The 18,903-nt window shown below is 57.0% G+C and overlaps 1 protein-coding gene across 1 annotated transcript in view; it reads right to left on the minus strand.

Annotated features, from left to right (window-relative positions):
- Ripor3 (RIPOR family member 3) overlaps positions 1-15,960 on the minus strand; it is a 31,100-nt gene extending 15,140 nt beyond the window's left edge. The window contains exons 1-10 of the mRNA XM_059261954.1: positions 15,851-15,960; positions 7,671-7,817; positions 5,472-5,550; positions 2,534-2,557; positions 2,310-2,363; positions 1,304-1,453; positions 1,133-1,196; positions 807-850; positions 583-708; positions 361-506 (exon numbers count right to left, since the gene is read on the minus strand). Of these exons, the coding sequence (XP_059117937.1) occupies positions 361-506; positions 583-708; positions 807-850; positions 1,133-1,196; positions 1,304-1,453; positions 2,310-2,363; positions 2,534-2,557; positions 5,472-5,550; positions 7,671-7,817; positions 15,851-15,957 (941 nt within the window). The 5' untranslated portion in view covers positions 15,958-15,960. The remainder of the gene's footprint in view (positions 1-360; positions 507-582; positions 709-806; positions 851-1,132; positions 1,197-1,303; positions 1,454-2,309; positions 2,364-2,533; positions 2,558-5,471; positions 5,551-7,670; positions 7,818-15,850) is intronic.
- Positions 15,961-18,903: the final 2,943 nt, after the last annotated feature.

The following is an 18,903-nucleotide window of genomic DNA, read 5'->3' on the forward strand; positions in this document are numbered from 1 at the left end:
GAAGGGACTGGGGACAGTCAACAACAGGAGGCAGTAAAGAGGAGGCCTGCAGAAGGGAGTTCCTCTGAGGAACTAGGAAAAAGAAATGTCTAGAAAGGGTCCTGGTTCAGCTGGTGCTGACGTGTCCAGAAGTGGGAGTGGAATTCAAGGTCACAGGAGACATGGGGGAGGAGGGGACAGACCTCTGTAAGGGCCAGGCAAGCCTGGCTGTGGGGTAGGATGGGTGAGGACAGGGATGGCTATGCAGGAGCAGGTCTGGAATGCATCAGGCCCCTGGGGAGCAGGCGGGGCCACTGGGCTCCTCTGCACCAGGAGCTGGGTGGCCTTGGTGAGGGCAGGGATGGCACAGGAATCACTCACTTCCACTGCAGTTCCAGCTGCAGCTTGATGGTGCCCAACTCAGTGATGTCCACCACCACAAGCTGCGGTCGGGCTGTGAAGAAGTCGGCAATGTCGCATGTCACAGCACCCACCACCATCGAGCTCAGGCCTCGAAGCTCGGTTACCTGGGCGTGAGGGACAGGACGGTGGTATCTGAGCTCAGCACGCAGGCACCAGGGCCCACCCCGAGCCCTGCCCTACCTTGATCTCAAGGTTCTCATGCACTGTGGGCACAAAGGCCTTCTCCTCCTCATCCCAGGTCTGGCTGTCATCTGGTTCTATCCGGCCCTTTAGCCTCCACCGCTGACGGCCCAGGCGCATGAGCACCTGCAAGTGAGGTACAGGAAGGGGTGCAGAGGCAGACCCAGGGGAGTCCCCTCACTGCCTACCCGGGGTCCTCCCTCCCAGGACCTTCCTGGCTGTACCTCATACTGGTCTCCGGGACAGAGGCGTGCATAGCCCACCAAGCCTGGAACACAGAAATGGGCTAGTCTCCTCTCCACCCCTGCCCAGGGACCATGGGGACCCAAGGGTACAGGGTTGTGCCTGACAACATGGGACTGATAGAGGTTTTGATGGTCAAGAGGGTGGAGGGCATCATAGCGTACCTCAGAGAGGAATGAGCCCTCTGTCACAAGGTCAGGGCTGGGCCTCTCGACCCTGGGACTCTGGCCCACACCGCCCACCCTTAGCAGGTTCTCCCGGCAGCTAGGAAGAGCTGACACCAAGCCCAGCCCAGCTTGGTGCTCACCTTTCATTCTGACATGGAACTCGCCCAGGTGAACTTCCAAGGCCCCCTCTATGAGACACATGTCCTGCAAGGTCCACAAGTGGGTCAGTCACTTGCCAGCCCAGCCACTACCCAGGACCCCGGAGCTGGGGCGGAGAGAGCTGGGGCGGAGAGGCCTGACGGCCGGCCCACCTCCATGCACTCCTGGAGGCTGCGGCCCAGCTCCTGCAGGCTCTCACGGGACGCGCGACTCTGGGTGCTGTTGCTGAAGGCACGCTGCATGTTGGAGGCGCCATCTCGCAGACGCCACTGGATACAATAGCCTTCATAGAGCTCATCCACCTGCCGCAGACATTCAGGCTGTGGGCCACACCAAGGGACAGTCCCTTCCCAACATCTGTTCCTTCAAGAACCGTCTCCTAGCCCGGCCTCGCCCTGCGGTACTCATGGCTCTTAGCCACCACCTAGCACTCCAGCACCTAGGATCACTCAGACACACTCAGAGCACAGTAGACTCCAGTGACCATGTCACATGCCAGCCTGAGTCCCAACTGTGGAATGGAAAGTGAGCTATGACAGCTGCCCACCTGTGGGTCTGGGTAGGAAGGTGAGCTCATGAACGTGTTTGCACCTGACTAGAAGAAAGCCTAGCCGGGCGGTGGTGGCGCACGCCTTTAATCCCAGCACTCGGGAGGCAGAGCCAGGAGGATCTCTGTGAGTTCGAGGCCAGCCTGGTCTAAATTGTGAGTTCTAGGACAGCCAGGGCTACACAGTGAGACCCTCTCTCCAGAAGAAGGAGGAGAGTGAGGAAGGAGGAGAAGCCAAGCCTAAGGGACTTGCTAGGGGACTGTGGGCACATCCCTGTGGGTTGAGCCTCCACCTGCCTGCCTACACAGGGACAGTTAGCGCCTTCCAAGACCAAGCAGCAAGCCCTCTGTACTGGCCAGTGACAGAGCCCCACCCCAGGGCTGAGACCTTGCTGGCAGTGACCGCAGCTCCACAAACCATCTGCTGTACCTCTGCAGCTACCCATGACCACCCAGCCTGACACCTGCTCCATTCTCATGACACCCCCACGGTGCCTGTGACACCCACATGATGTCCAGGGACACCACATGGCTCCCCTTGACTCACAAGAGATACCCCCATGACTCCCTGTGACATTCCCCATGATGCCCCGGGATCCCAAGACACCCACCTTGCTGATGTGGAACTCCACCTTCCGGATGTGTCTCTCCACCAAGCGCGTTTGCTTCTCCCAGAAACAGAAAAGCTGCTTTAGAAGGGGCTCATGCTGGGCCTCAGTCTCCCCGATTGTAACATGAGAGGACGTCCAAGTGTTCTGCCCAAGGGCAGCTGGGATGGAAGGCTACCTCAGACAGTCTTACCCACCCTGGGGACCACACAGGGACATGGGCTCACCTTGTCCAGGTCATAGTAGAAAGCCTGCAGAGAGAGGGAGGGTGTCAGAGCCCCAGAGACCCCTCGTCATTGGACACCTGAGCCTCATTGACAAAAACCAATGCCCACAGCCTGCCCTGCTCACGGCCATGGGTGCCCAGGGGAAAAACGAATTCAATGCATGCATTGTGAGCAAGCCAGTTCTAGGTCTGGCACTATTTCCCTGTGGGCTCCAGGCAAGTAACTCAACCTCTCTGAGCCTCCCTTTCTTCCTATGTGAAATGGGCATTGGTCACTGCAGTGGTCAACACCGCCCGTCAGCTTGACGGCCTCTGTCTAGAATCACCTTGAAGATGAACCTCTGGATGGGACGGAGTTTCTAGATTGGCTTAATTGAGGTGGGGAGACCCACCCTAGATGAAGTGATGGCATCCCAGAGGCTGGGGTCCCGGGCTACATGGAAGGAAAGGGCCAGCTAAGTAGCAACCTCCATCTCTCTCTGCTTCCTGCATGTGATGTGCTGCCTGGCCCTCCTGATGTCGGGCCTTGAGCCAAAGCTAACCCTCCTTCTCTGACATTGTTTTGCCGGGCATTTTGTCTCGACTAGGAGAGAGGTAGTACCCACGTGAGTGATTGCTAGATCCTAAAAGTCAGACTTCAGCTAAGAAAGCAGCACTGTGCCAGCCCAATGGCTCACGGGTGAGGGTGCTTGCCACCAAGCCTGATGACCTGAGTTCCGTGTCTGGGCCCCAGGTGGTGCCAAGAGAGAACCGATTCCCACAGTTGTCCTCTGACTCCACACGGGCACTGGGGTGGTGCATACCTGCTTTGCCCCCCCCATACACATATCAATAAATAAATAAACGTACCACATTAAAATATGAAATGGAGAGCTAGGAAAGAGCTGTGATTTTGAAGAGGTGTTCTGATGCAGTCTTCTTGGAAACCCATGGAACCCTCCCTGTGGGGCCCAGGGACCCTGTCCTCACTGTGGGGTCCTGACCCTTCCCTGACACCAGTGTGACTTAGCATCAGGCGTTGTGACTGCTGAGCAGGCCCCTTTATACATTGTCTGCCCAAGCAAGTGAGACTTCTAGACCCCAGAGAAGAGACACGGTGTGGGAACGGTGTGGGGATGGCAGCTCTTCCTGGGGGGAGGTGGGCCAGGAATGGGTGAGGTCTTAGAAGTGCCTCTCCCCTTCCTCTGTTCTGGCCATCACCCAGTCACCTACAGAGGGAAGCTCCAAGCTTGCCAGGCCCTGCCTTCCTATGTGGCTGACACCCACGTGAGGCTGGGGCCTTCCACTCTGCTGACACTCAAGTCTTCCGAGTCGTGGGAGCTGGGACCTGAGGGACCACCAGAGGGGTCTGGGTGATACTCTGGCAGACAACCCACTGTTTCCTCCCATTCTCCCAGCCCCATACTGAAGGCCTTACATAAGGCTGAATTTGGAAGAGGGGACACAGTTTGTGAGGAGAAGCTCTGGGTGTATGACAAGACATGCCAGCTTTGCTCCTGGTGTGTGACCAAGGCAGGCTGGGTGACACTTCCCCCAGGCAGCAGGTGGTGACGTAATCTGCTTTGTAGAAATGGAGACAGTCTGAGGTGTGTCTCTCAATCTGTCTGTCTCTCAATCTGTCTATCCAACTATTAAAACAACAGATACCAGAGAAATGGGACTTTCACAGGAAGTTCGTGCTGGGGAAGGAAAAGGTCTCTGGCCTAATGTGGGGGACATGTCTTCTCAAGAGATTTCACACAGTTCTACAGGATGAGACTGATGCCCATATACAGAGGTGGGTGGGACCACACCTTGACGGGACGTAGATGTGCATATCCCTTCCTCTATTTAAACTTTAAAAGACTAGTGGACTTTTAGGGTGTCTACTGGATCTTCCTCTTCTTCTTTTTTTTATAATTTATTTCACTTTATTTTATGTGCCTTGGTGTGAGCGTATCAGATTCACTAGAACTGGAGTTTCAGACAGTTGTGAGCTGCCATGTGGTTGCTCGGAATTGAACCCGGATCCTCTGGAAGAGCAGCCAGTGCTCTTAACCTCAGCCATTTCTCCAGCCCCAGATCCTCCTCTTCTTAACACAGTGAATAAATCTCTTTTTTCTGCTTTCCACTTTTAATTTGGCTCTTTTAATTGTCTTAGTAAGGGCGGGTGGCCGGACCTGACTTGGGACACAGGTTCTGACCCCTAAGTTAAAGAAGAGTGAGAGGGGGTCAGAGGGGCCACAGAAACAGGGACAAGGGGTCTCTTGCTGGAGGTAAAGTACAGGGTGCCTGCTGGGGACTTAAGCTTCTGGTACACATAGCTCACAGGGTCATAGACTTAGAGCAAAAACTTTTTGCTTGTCTGAAATCAAATTTAACTGGGATCCCGTCTTTCTGCTGTTTTGGTTTTGATTTGTTTTTTTTTTAAAGATTTATTTATTATGTATACAGTGTTCTGCCTGCATGCCAGAAGAGGGCGCCAGATCTCATTACAGATGGTTGTGAGCCTCCATGTGGTTGCTGGGAATTGAACTCAGGACCTCTGGAAGAGCAGCCAGTGCTCTTAACCACTGAGCCATCTCTCCAGCCCAGGTTTTGGTTTTTGATACACTGAGCAAGCGTATCAAACTCAGAGTCCGTGAACCCCACACTGAGCCCCACATCTTGATATCCATAGAAAACTATCACCCTGGACTCTATGACATGCAGGCTCAATTTGGGGCAGGGGCAGGGCCCGTGACACTCAGAAATGGCCACTTGCCCTGAGTCACATAAACTGCTTGGCTCTGGTGTGTCAGATTGCCAAGGCCTGAGGGATGGGGTCATCAGGCACACGTGCACCTCTGCGGTCGCCTGTCTGACAGACAGCTCCTCCCAGAACCCAAAGAGGAAGGTTCACCACAAATACCACAGGCCCAGGGTGGAGACCACCTCCTGTCTTCACCCCGGACACTCACCAGCCGGGAGCTCCTCTGGGTGTCCGTGTGTCGTCCACACAGGTAATCCAGCTCGGCCTGCTGCTCACACAGGTGTTCCCTAAGGTAGACAGCGAGTGGGGGGTTAGGGGGTGGGATCTGAGCTGAAAGGAACAAGACAGCTGTCCAGGTACCCTCCCAGAATAAGGGTTGGCCAGCTCACTGTCTGGGGGTCCCTCTGTTACCCCAAGAACCCCACAGATCAGTCCAAGCATTACTAGGCACGTGTAGATGGCCACACATAGATCCTTGTAGGCAGCAAGGAACTGGCCAGCGGAGGCCTGAGCTGAGGAGGGCACCGTGCATGGAAGGTGGGGTGGGGGCAGAGGCTGTGAGAACAGGAAAACAGGGAGAAGGCTGACAGGGGAGAGGAGGAGACCATGAACCCAGGAAGGAGGGGGGACTCGAGAAATGTTGAGCAACAGGTGAGCCTGCAGCTGAGGGGGTGAGCCTGCAGCTGAGGGTGTGGGCCTGCAGCTGAGGGGGTGAGCCTGCAGCTGAGGGGGTGAGCCTGCAGCTGAGGGGGTGAGTCTGCAGCTGAGGGTGTGGGTCTGCAGCTGAGGGTGTGGGTCTGCAGCTGAAGGGGTGAGCCTGCAGCTGAGGGTGTGGGCCTGCAGCTGAGGGTGTGAGCCTGCAGCTGAGGGGGTGAGTCTGCAGCTGAGGGGGTGAGCCTGCAGCTGAGGGTGTGGGCCTGCAGCTGAGGGGGTGAGTCTGCAGCTAAGGGGGTGAGTCTGCAGCTGAGGGGGTGAGTCTGCAGCTGAGGGGGTGAGTCTGCAGCTGAGGGGGTGAGCCTGCAGCTGAGGGGGTGAGCCTGCAGCTGAGGGGGTGAGTCTGCAGCTGAGGGGGTGAGCCTGCAGCTGAGGGGGTGAGCCTGCAGCTGAGGGGGTGAATAGCATCAGGGAAGGGAAAGTCCCTTCAAGTGACAACGCGGGGCTGGACTCACTCTTACAGTGGTCTCAGTCAGGGCTACTGGCTGGCTAACCATACTGACCGGGCTCTGCCCCTCCTCCCTACTCCAGATAGGACAGGACTCTCCACCCCCAAACCTAACGGGTGCAATGTCCCAGTTGAGTAATAGGGAAGCAGGGAGCCAGATCTGCTGGGCCAGGCCAGCCCTTCCCCAAGGTTCCTTCCAGCCTCAAGGCCAAGGACACACACACACCAGGGGGTCTACCACCCAAGCAGAGCCTTCCAGCACCTTCTCTGAGCCTTATCCTCTCCTGCTCCGAGGACATTATCTAAGTCAGAGAGAGCTCAAGTGGCTTCTCTCCTCCATCTTCTTGGGTCAGAGCAGTCTCCAGAGAGGGCGGAGAAGGGGTGTGCCTCTCTGCTCTGACATTTGGGGACTTAGGTGCCACTGTATGTGGAAAATGTCTCCAGAGGCCATTCTCTTGTGGGGCCAAGGTGTGTTCCTCCAGGTGTGATCGTTCCTGCCCCATCTAAGGTGTGGAACCCTCTCTCTCTTTCTCCCTGCCCCCTCCCAGGGTTTATCCTATCAAGGTCAGTTTACTAAGTGACAGTGACATCCCCACCAGAGGAAGGACCCAGATGGGCTTGTTCATATTTCCCTTCCAACTTGGCCTGTCTGGCTCTCCTAGGCGGGACACCAGTGCCCTCTTCAGGCTACACTTGGCACTCACAGGGCTAGAGCCCAGCGACATCTACCCCTGCTCTCTGCTCTTTCTCCTTCCCACGCCTGCACCCCCACATCCTCCCCAGTGTGACTCCAAACCAGTCCTGTCCCCCCCTCAGCCCCCACCACATGCCAGGAGTCCACTACCAGCCCATTACTGACTGATCTTGAAGCCCAGGCCTGAAAGCTTATCACCTCCCCCCTCACCACAGAACCATGGCTCCCGGCTCTCCCGAGATGAATAGTGAAGGCCCCCACAGCTCACATGGCCCTGGAGCATTGTGCCGTTATCCATCAGACGTCGCCCTGTGTCCCCGCATCTCTTGCTCTAGGGCCCCTGAGGTTGGAGACCTCTGGCCTTGCCATTATCCCCAAGGGACTTCCTTCCTCCCCTGTGACCACGCTGCGGTGAGGCTGCCCGGAGTGGTCCCTTTGAAACCATGCCTGACCCCCTGCCTACCTCACCAGTTTCCCTCCACAGCACCTACACCACCTGACATACTTCTCAGTACTGCCGTCTGTCTGTCCGTTTGTCTCTCCCCACTCACCTGAGGCCTCTCTTCAAAGCATCAAAGATCTTCTTCACCTGCTGCGGCCGGGGGTCCAGGCAGAGCGAGCCCTTGTGCAGTGTTCCATAAGCCTTGGAGGACTTGGCCGGCAGCCGAGACCTCACAGAGTTCCTGTTGATGGACTTTCTGTGGGAGGGGACAGAGAGTCAGGACAGCTGGCTGGGTTCCACTTCCATCACCTCCAAGCTGTGTGCTCTTCAGAAAACTGGGGTTCCTGGAGCCTCAGTCTCCTCATCTGGAAAATGGGAGGCCTGGGTTTGAGGATGAAGAGCAGTTACAAATTCAGTATCAGAAACAAGCTTCTGCCGGGCGGTGGTGGCGCACGCCTTCAATCCCAGCACTCGGGAGGCAGAGGCAGGCGGAGCTCTGTGAGTTCGAGGCCAGCCTGGTCTACAAAGCGAGTTCCAGGAAGCCAGGGCTACACAGAGAAACCCTGTCTCAAAAAAGAAAAGAAAAGAAAGGAGCTTGCGGGGAGGATGCAGTGGAGCAGCCGGACTCCGTGAGTGACGCGCTCCAAACACACAAGCGGCATTGGGGGGCGGGGGAGGGGGATCCTAGCCCCAGGGTTCCTGCGGGGTGCAGGCACCTGTTCATCTCCACCTGTGCCCACCCCCCACGGAGAGCCCCCAGATCTGCTCCTTCACTTGTGGACTTTGGAGGAAGGGACAGTGATGGTTAGTTGTAACTGTCAAACTGCTCTCATGGATAACCACCCGGGAACCGAGTCTCAGTGAGGGCTGGTCCAAATCAGGTCGGTCAGTGGCCATGTTGATGGCCTCCGTTGATGTGGGGAGAGCCAGCCTGAAAGCAGGTGGCACCGTTCCCTGGGTTGGGGCCCCAGGCTGTGTAAGAGTAGAGAAAGCTTAGCGGTCAACTTGCACACATTCATGTCTCTCTGCTCTTCACTATGGAAGAGAGGTGACAAGCTGCCTCGGGTTCCTGCCTTGACTTCCCTCCGGTGATGGGCTGTGACCTGGGACTGGGAGCCGAATAAGCCATTTCTGCACTACGTGGCTTTTTTATCAGGATTTGTTATCACAGCGACAAAAACACAGCCAAGACAAGTAGTCTAGTGTGTCTGTCTGCACTCGTGTGCACTGGCCCCTTCAGAGGCCGGAGGACTGGGCGTGCACTGGCCCCTCAGAGGCCGGAGGACTGGGCGTGCACTGGCCCCTCAGAGGCCGGAGGACTGGGCGTGCACTGGCCCCTCAGAGGCCGGAGGACTGGGCGTGCACTGGCCCCTCAGAGGCCGGAGGACTGGGCGTGCACTGGCCCCTCAGAGGCCGGAGGACTGGGTGTGCACTGGCCCTTCAGAGGCCGGAGGACTGGGTGTGCACTGGCCCCTCAGAGGCCGGAGGACTGGGTGTGCACTGGCCCTTCAGAGGCCGGAGGACTGGGCGTGTACTGGCCCCTCAGAGGCCGGAGGACTGGGCGTGCACTGGCCCCTCAGAGGCCGGAGGACTGGGTGTACAGCCTTCAGCTTCTCTTTTAGCCCTCCTCAGACTTTTCCTGGTGGTTTTCACTGTTCCAGCTTTGGGGCTTTAATCTCAGAAGACACCTGATGCAACTGTGTCTGGAACCAACACAAAGCTGGTTCTCAAAGGGAAGCCAACGAGGCTGTTTCACCAGCTCCATCCACTCCAGGAAGCAGGAGCCTTCAGACCAGAGGCAGGGAGCGGCCATTGGCTGAGGACAGGGGAGCAGCCTGGAGCGGAAGACCCCGTCCCCATCCAGACCCATCACTCATGGCCTTGGGCATCTGAGCAGAAGGGTAACAGCTTATTTAAGCTTCTGCCTTTTTTAGTCAAAGCAGTCGTGTGTGTGTGTGTGTGTGTGTGTGTGTGTGTGTGTATGTGTGTGTGTGTGTGTGTCCCGTGCTAGCACGTGTCCAAGCCTGTTTTATCATCTGTAAAACAGGGAAGCTGAGCCCCCAGCTCTGTGACTGACACATGAAGGCCAATCATTAGTCGGTGCTTTGTCCATATGAGCCAGTGGGAACAACTGCATCCCAGCCACCGCTCTCCGGCACTGGCAGCCTGGATAATCAATGCTCAGCTCACGGTGCCACACTGAAGCGGCGAAGGCTGTGGCCATGGGGCTGGAGGACAGAGAACCGTGGGTAGAAGGGCCAAGTCCCAAACCCTGCTCCAGGAACAGGAGGACCCAGCAGGGGGTGGGGCACAGGACAAGGCGTGGCGTACAGGATGGTCACTCACTCCAGACTGGTCAGCTCGAGACTGCAAACCCCTCCTCAACACAGGGCATTTAGGAGGCCTGAGACTGCATGTCCGCCCCATTCCCAAGTCCGTCTATGCTGCTGGTCCCCAAGCCACACTGAAGATGTGAGTACACACCTGTGGCCCTAATGACTAGGAGCTCAGGAGTTCAAAGCCAACAGGAGCAGTGTAGTGAGATCCTGCTTTAACAAAGGCACAGCCAGGCCTGGGGTACAGGCCTCTAATCCCAGTGTGGGGAGGTAGAGGCAGGAGGCTAGGGAATCCAAGGGGGTCATTAGCAACACAGAGTTCGAGGCCAGCCCCAGCCACACCAGAGGCCATCTGCACAACTGTAAGATAAATAGATGGGTTCATCTATTGGAAGGGCTTGATAATGGCCCTCTGCCTCCGGGGCTCACTAGCTCTGGGGGTTTGGGGGGGTCACCCACACACTGAAGACATGGCCTTTCTAGGGGTCCTTCTAATGTCCCTGGGCCTTTTTTCATTGTCCTTTCTTGTTTAGATAGGAACTCACTCTGTCACCCAGGCCGCCCTCAAACTCACAGCAGTCCTCCTGCCTCAGCATCTCAAGTGCACCTTTAAAAACCAGGAGCTCAGGGCTTGTCCATCCAGATAGGAGCTCACTGAGCAGCCCCTGGGGGTCTGGGTCCCCCGAGGGTCACAATCTATAGCGGGAGGCAGAGGACTGTGGGCTAGCAAGCCAGGCAGGGGGCGGGGCACAGGGACATGGCTGTGCTCTTTCCTCAGCCCTGAGAAAAGTCACCAGGCTGGTTCTGGCCGGGTGAGATGCTGAGCATTCCACATGTGGGAGACACAACACAAGCACGCAGTTTACTCCAGCCAGGTCTGCTTGTCACCCTGCTTTGGGACCAACCCACACCCGGAGTCCCTGAGGATGACAACCCAGCACATACCAAGCCACGGAGACCTTGTCCTGTACTCAGCCTCTGTGTTCAAACCCCGGCCCCACAGCTCTGGGCACTGAACCCCCTCAGCCTCGGTTTCCTCTCTGTAGAGGGGAGGTAATAAGGTCTTGACTTGTCATGACAGTCACTTGGCAGACGTTTGCTGAGAGAGTCCCTGCTGTGGTGACCACCGTCCCAGGGGTTAGGACAGGACAGAGCAGTAACGAAGGTAAACAAACGACTGCCCTGAGAGATAGAGGCCAGCTGGTGTGGTTAGTATCTGGCTCTCCCACGACCAAGCTGTGTGGCCCTGGGAGGTGACAGAGACTCTCTGGGTTTCAGTTGCCTCTCTGTGAAATGGGGTCCAGAGCCGGGATTGCCAGCAGGGCTCCGTGGGCTGATAAATACAAAGAACTCCAAACAGTGCTTGGTAAACAGCAGGCACCACATGTATGCCAAAGTTGACGAGAGAAGTTTGGAACAAGCCTGTCCGATAGGACCCGATGCTAAGAAGGAAAAAGGAAAGCGGGCAGGGAGGGACGACTCCCCAGCAGTGACTGGAGGGGGTATGCCACCAGGGCTTCGTCTCTGGTGCTGATATTCACAGACTATAGCAGAATGACTTTCCAAAGCCTCTCCCCCCTCCCTATCCCCTCCCTTCCCCCAAGGCCGCATCACCCACCTCTTGGACCGGCCCCTCCACAATGTTGCCATCTCAGGCACGGACGGGCCACACTGCAGACAAGGGTACAAGCGGGTTTCTGACAGATGAGAGTCCAGGCAGCCAGAGGACAGTGAGGCAGGCGGGAGGTGGCTCTGGGTGGAGCTGCTGCTCACTTCAGGGGTCCACAGTCCCCGGAGGTGTGCCCCTCGGCCCACCCCTTCCCTCTCCCTCGGGCTCTGGAGGTTCCAAGCCCAGCGCTGTCTCTGAGCCTCGGAGCGGCTCTGAGGGCTGGCACAGCGCAGCCTGGATGGTGAAATGAGGCTGCATGCTGCACGGCTGGCTGGGATGTCACCGGGCTGGGAGCAGCCTCCGAGGGAGGATGTGTCACCAGCTCCAGGAGGACTCCGTAAATATTAAACAGCCCCAGGCCTGCCAGACAGGCCTCCAGGCACGTGCAGCCCGGCGCCCGGTGCTCACAGGCAATCATGCAGCCTCTGCCTGTCATGACTGTCTCCAGCCTTGTGCTGGCCATGCCTGGGCAGGGTCTGGAGCAGACAGGGCTCTGCTCACGTGCTGAACCTGCCCCAGCCTCCAGGCAGGGCAGTCCCTGGACTGACCACATAGACTCCTGACTGCATGCCCATCAACCAAGCTGGCCATGGTCCTGTGCCTGGTGACCCATGGCAGGGGACAGTGACAGCCTTACCATGCTGAGGCTCAACTTTGCATGCTTCAGACACACTGTTCCACCTTCGCTCCATGGTCTTTGAGCCTGTCACCAGGAGCAACTTAAAACCAAGTTTGATGACCCACCCCAACTCTTGGCTTCAGAGGCATCTGCCCGACAGTCCTGGGGAAGACAGCCCTGGATGCCAAGCTACTGCTGTGCCTGTTGGTGAGAAGTACTGGGTCACTGTTGGCACCTGACTCAGCTCTCACCTACAGAGCCTGGAGAAGGGAAATGGCTTTATTATAGCAATCATTCACACCTTCGTACTAAATTCTATCAGATAACTTCCCCAAATGAATTCTGTATCTGTGGGGTAGAAAGCCCTGGCTAGTCAGAGAGTTGTAGTGGGGCAGGGTGGGATGCAGGAGGTGGGCCCAGCCCTGAGTGGAGTCCTGCTGGGCTGCCCAGGGTCATTTTGCCTTACCCACTGCTGGGGGATGTCTTTCTGTACACTGTGAGTATACGTTGTTCCCTCTGGTTAATAAATAAGCTGCTTTGGCCTCTGGCAAGGTAGCTTAGAGGCAGGTGGGAAATCCAAGGGGAGAGAGACAGGAAAGAGAAAGGCAGAGTCTGGAGAGATGCCTCGCTGCCGCCCAAGGAGAAGCAAGACGCCAGCAGATCAGTAACGCCACAGCCACATGGCAAAACACAGATTAACAGAAATGGGTTAATTTAAGATGAAAGCGCTAGCTAGCAAGAAGCCTGCCGTAGACCACGCAGTTTGTAAATATCAAGCCTCTGAGTGATTGTTTTATAAGCGGCTACGGGACCGAGGGGCCCAGCAGGACTGGAGAAGCTTTCCAGCTACACCCCACCCCGGTGTGGTCCCTCACCGCTGCAGCTGTGTCTCTGCCTGTTGAGAAATCTGGGAATCAGAGGCAGAGGTGAGGCCGGCAGTCCAATCCAGGTCAAACCGGCGTCAGACACCGGGGAGATAGACAGAGTGAGGAAGTTAAAAACAACCACACGGGGCCTAGAGAGACCACTCCACAGTTAAGGGCACTGGCTGCTCTTACAGAGAACCTGGGTTGGATTCCAGCACCTGCATGGTGGCTCTTAAGTGTCTGTAACTCCAGTTCCAGGGGTTACAGCGCCCTCTTCTGGCCTCCATGGGCACAGCATACATGCAGTACACATACACACATGCAAAAAAACACCGATACACATAAAATAAAAATAAACCCTAGGGGCTGCAGAGATGGCTCAGAGGTTAAGAGCACTGGTTGCTCTTCCAGAGGTCCTGAGTTCAATTCCCAGCAACCACATGGTGGCTCACAACCATCAATAGTGAGATCTGGTGCCCTCTTCTGACACACAGGCATACTGTATACATAATGAATAAATAAATAAATAAATCTTTTTAAAAAATCTAAAACAACCAAAAAACCCAGTTATGCCTCTTTACTATCACCATGGGCATCCTTTCCCATCTTAGACAGGGGACTGCCCAGGCTGAGACTGGACGGGGCCCACTCAAGATCTCAAGGGTAGCTAAGGTCCAAGCAGCCCTGGGAACCCAGGCCCTCACAGCATCAGGGCTCACTTCTCTAGGCCGCTCATGGACATGGCTGTGAGCCCAGGTATCAAAACAGGACCAAGTCACCTCCGTCTCCCAGGAATCCAGGAGCAGCCGAGTTGGGGATCCCTTGGGACTTTTTGGACAGAAGTTCTGATGGGGCTTAAGGGGACACTTCCATGGATACATGGTGTTCTGAGGCCTGAAAGCCAGCAGCAGAGTGGAAATACGGCATGTGATTGTCACCAGGTGGCTGTGAAGAGCACTTTGTCTGTGCCTCACGGTGGGCAGCAGCCCCCCCTCTCCTACTGAACCACATGGCCCTCCCTGCCTCAGACCATCTTAGATGGTCCCGGGCTATGTGTTCCTTGGCCAGCTCTACACACAGACCTCAGGGTCAGGTCCAAGGAGGCCCAGGCAGAGGCAGCATGGAGATGGCCAAGCTGAGAGACAGCACGGGTTTCCTCTGGTTTACATGCACCCTCCCAGCAGCACTTACACAGCGCCTACTGTGTCTCTGTGGTACCCACTCTCCAAGGCCACAGTCAGTGACTAGGACCAATCACCATGGGTCTTTGCCAAACTCTCTCCCATCCAGAACTTCTGCTCAAGCCTTCACTGGTCCCTGACACTGAGGATGTGTTCCCCGGTGTTCCCTCCCCCCTGACCACAGCCCACAGGCCTCACAGCCTGCTTGCTTCTCTTCACCACCTCAGGACCTTTGCACTTGCTGTCTTCGCCACCCCCACTTCCCATCACCCCCATCAGCTTCTGCTGATGAAGGCCCTGCCCCTCAGGCTCTCAGGATGCCACCCCCCTCTGCACCCTGTCCTAGGTCCAACATAGCACCGGCCATGGCTGAGCTGATCTGCTTTGGCTCCCCTGATGGAAGATCAAGCAGGGCAGGGCCTGGGTCTCTCCCCACTCACGTCTGCGGAGGAAGGAGGGCCTCTAGGTGCCCCACTGAGATAAGCATCATAACCCTGGCACTGCTTTCCTCTAGGTAGAGTTCAGATGGAGCAGGCCAGGGGCAGAGGGTAACCTGCAGGCGGCCTCACAGGGTGGCTGTTGGGTGGATGTGAGGCACCTGGCTGGGCTGGGCCTGGAGTCCTCCCTAGACATGCCGTGACAGCAGGAACTAACTGGCCAGGGAGGAATATTCGGCTAGGACACGCAGCATGTGCTAGGGTCCGGGAGAGCGGCCAGAGTGGCGGGCGCACTGGCTGAGCTAACCCAGAGTCTCTTGGTCATGAGGCCACTGAATGGCCTTGGGGTCTGAGGGGACTGCTGAGGTCCTTGAGCACAAGCATGGGTGTGTGGTGTTGTGGAAATTGGTTGTTGATCAGCTGACCGACCAGCCAGGCTCTGCATCCCCTCTGGTGGGGACCTGCCCACCTGTCTGCTCAGGTGCTGTTTGGTGTCTTTGGCTGTGGCACTTGCAGGCAACCAGATGTGGTTTCCTGGGGGCCTGTTCAGTGTCCAGCTAAGACCATGGGACCTAGGCTGGTGGGCCTGTGCTCATCGGGCTCTGGCCCCACAGGCAGAAGGACTCATCAGGACAGGAGGGAGCACTGGATGGAGTGCCAGGCTTGGCCTAGTCTTCGAGGCCCAGCCCACATAGTCAAGCCAGCTGCTGTCATTAGAAAGCCACACCCCCAGTCCCCTTGTGGCAGCTGGAGCCAGCGGCCTGCCCAGTGTCAGCTCCCCTTCACAACAACCGTACAGGAAGCTACACCCCTCCCTTGTTCAAAGGGGAGGAAACCTGGGCTCAGAGAGGTGACATCACAGAGCCAGGACAGGTGGCCCCATCGTCCAGGCCACTAAACAGGAAGAGCATTCCTTCATACCCCACCCCTAGGAGGCTAAGGCCAACTGGGAAGACATTTTGCTCTGTGACCCTGGAGTAGTGGCGCTACCTCTCTGAGCCTGTTTTCTCATTTGCCAAGCGGTGATAAGTTCAGCAGGTTGATGATGGAGGAGATAACAATGTGGATGAGGCCGGTGGGAAATGACAGGTCCCTCCAGGAGCAGGCGTACCCCACATAGTTTGATGTCCCAGGCCACTGGCTGAGCTGCGTGCACCCCCCCCCATCCCCATGGCACTTACGAGACCCTCCGGCTTTGTGCGCTGAAGCCAGCGAAGGAGGCGCTGCGGCCCACGGTCCCCACAGCCCCAGCATCCCCAGGAGACAGGAAGCGCAACCTCACAGACATGGCTGTCACCTGAGAGGAGAGGACAGGAGGGTCAGCGTGATGGGACAGTCTTCAACAGCACCTGGCTCACACTGCCACTCACATAAGAGCCAGCTGCAGCTGCATGAGGAGGGGGAGTGTGGGGGCAGCCTGGGGCAAGGGGCAGTTGTGGGGTTCAAAGCCAGGGCTCTGTCCTCCTTAATCCTGAGCCCAGCACCACTAGCCATCTGCTCTCCCCTCTCCTGCTGAGCCCCCAGCTGCAGAGCCAGCACTAAGCGCCTGCTGTATGCAAGCTCTGTACTGGGTACACTGAGTGCACTGAACAAGACAGTAGCATGGGCAAAGGCCCTGTGGCACCAGGGGACCAGTTGTGACCCAGAAATAGAGCAGGGCTGCAGCCCCTGGTAGAACAGGAGGGGCCACAGAACACGGGTCCCCAGAGAGTCAGGTCCCCCTAGGGAGGATCTGGGCCTTCCAGCTGGGCAGAGGTAGCTGGGAGCCATGGTGGATTTGAAGCAAGTGACAGACATCAAGGGCTGTTTCGAACCTGGGCCCACTGCCCGTCTCGGATCCAGGCTGTAATGAGGCCAGCCCACATAGCCCTGGCTGGCTTCTCTTTTTTCCAAGCCGTCTCCAGGGTGGAAAAATGTCCCCACATCCCTGGGGAGCACAGCATGTCAGGCTGGCATCTTCTAACACAGACAGTCGGAAACTTCTTCATATCTAACCTAAATCTCGGCTGCTGCGGTTTCATACTTTGCTTCTTAGCCAGGGTGGTGCCAGCCGAAGGATTCCAGGGACTTTATTGCCCACACACAACCTACGGACATCTCCACCCACCGAGGCTCCTTCTCCTGTACTGGAGCCCTGTTCCCTTCCACACCCTGGATCACACTGCAGCCTCTTTCCACAGCTCCCACAGCTGCCCGGTGTTGCTCTTGCATTCTGTTTAGAGCCTGTCCCTCCCAGGGGCTCAGAGGCCCATGCTGCCCCTCTGCACGCCTGTGCAGTCCTGCAAACCTTCCCTGTCTCCTCCTACCCACGCCACCAGCCCACGCCACCAGCCCGGGGCACTGTATACAGGAAGGCATCTGAAGCAAAGCTAGCCTCAGCTCCAGTCAAAGCCTGGCCCTGGGCCTTAGTGGTCACAACTATGAAATGGGTTCAAAGGTTCTCAGAGGAACCAAGAACAAGTTGCACTGGGAGTTCCCTGTGTACAAGAGTGTGTTCCTGTACATGTGCATGTGCGTGTGCGTGTGCGTGTGTGCGTGTGTGCGCGTGTGTAATGACTCACTACGCAACTGACTGAGGGCACCAGAGTCCTGAAAGGATCAAGGGAGCAACTTCTTGCCCTAGTGAAGGGGGCATGCAGTCAGGGTCTGCTCGGTCCCTGCTGGCTGCCCAGAGGCCACTGTGCTTCCAGCACACAGATGGGGAAGTTGAGGCAATGTGAGGTATGAAGCCCTGTGATAAATTCCCTTATTCAGTCCACACTGCCTTCTAAGGAGCAGAAGCAATTGATGGCTGAGTTCCACAGATGAGGGAAACTGAGGTCGGAGAGGCAGCCAAGGCCTTTGTGGACCCCAGTGGGGAGCTACAAAGCCAGCTTGGAGCCCAGAAGTGCATGTGTCTCACCTGGCATCCAGGTACCGTCACTGGGGACACAGCCCCCCCCCCCCCAGGAGAATCCCCCTGCCGTTTGCCATTGGCTTGTCTCACTTCCTGGAGGCATCTGAACCACTGGCATCCCCTTCCTGGCTTCAGTCAGCCCCAGTGGGAATTATGAGTACTCCAGCTTAGGCTGTTCTTCCTTCTGCTGGTGTCACCAAGCCACCAAGGCTTGGCCCTCAGTCCCGTCCAGGGTGGCTGCCTCCTTCTCCCCCTGCTGGGCCAGGGAAAGAGGAAGTCAGGAGGGGGGTCACCAGAGCCTTCCTTCAGGTTCTGTCCAGATGCTGAGCAGTCCTAGTCTCTGACAGTGACGGACACCGTCCCGTGAGGGCTAGGGAGGCTGGGGCTTCCCACAGGCCAGTGAGAGCCCCTGTCCCCCTGAGGGGGCTCCTCACAGGCCAGCACTCTGAGTCCTATGGCCCCACTCATCTCACTGTGAGGGGGCAGCAGCTCAGAGATCTGCATCTAACTCTGCAGTTGGTCCCACGGACTGGCTTCCTGGCCAGTTCCACCCCTCTGGCCCTGGCCACCTCTTCTTGGGTGCCTCCTGTTTGGGGCCTCCAGGTCTGGGCTGGGGTCAGAACCCTTTGTCCTCAGAACCCTTGGATCCTGCAATCACCAAAATGGACCGTGGGGTTTGCCCTCCTCCTAGAGGGGCCCCTCAACTGGCTCTGTGGGCTCGGGGTGTCCAGAAGACCCCAGTTCATCGTCAGACAGCTGAGACCTACAGGAGGGCCTCAGCCTACTCCGTTACCCCAACAGCCCCCTAGAACAATGACCAACGGGCAAGGTGAGCAAAGAGCAGCTGGAGGGCTAGATGGGACATCTGTCTTTTCAGGCCACATACATCTGTCACCTTTGCTCAGCTCAGTCACTTTAGAACTAAAGGAACTCGAGCAATATGGAAATGAAAGGGTATCGCTGTGCCCAGCACCTTTCTTTCTTTCTTTCTTTTTTTAAAACTGGGTTTCATGTAGCCCAGGCTGGCCTCAGACTTGCTATGTAGTTAAGACTGATCCACTTGCCTCAACCTCCTGAGATTACAGGTATCACACACACATCCATGTGGTGGCACAGCCCCAGGCCTCAGAGATGCTGGGCAAGCGTGCTACCCACAGCCACATCCCCGGTCACCGAATGACCCGTGTCACAGAACCAGTGCCGTCTGGACAATCCCAGGCCCTGCTGCAGATGTGCCCCTGTGACTCCCACAGCCCGCTCCCTGCCTGAGACTGGACCACCTCGGTCCATTATCCCAAAACAAATGTTCTTATTATCCCTCTTAGATAAAGAAACCGA

This window comes from Peromyscus eremicus, chromosome 4 (genome assembly GCF_949786415.1).
Source record: "Peromyscus eremicus chromosome 4, PerEre_H2_v1, whole genome shotgun sequence".
NCBI lineage: Eukaryota > Metazoa > Chordata > Mammalia > Rodentia > Cricetidae > Peromyscus > Peromyscus eremicus.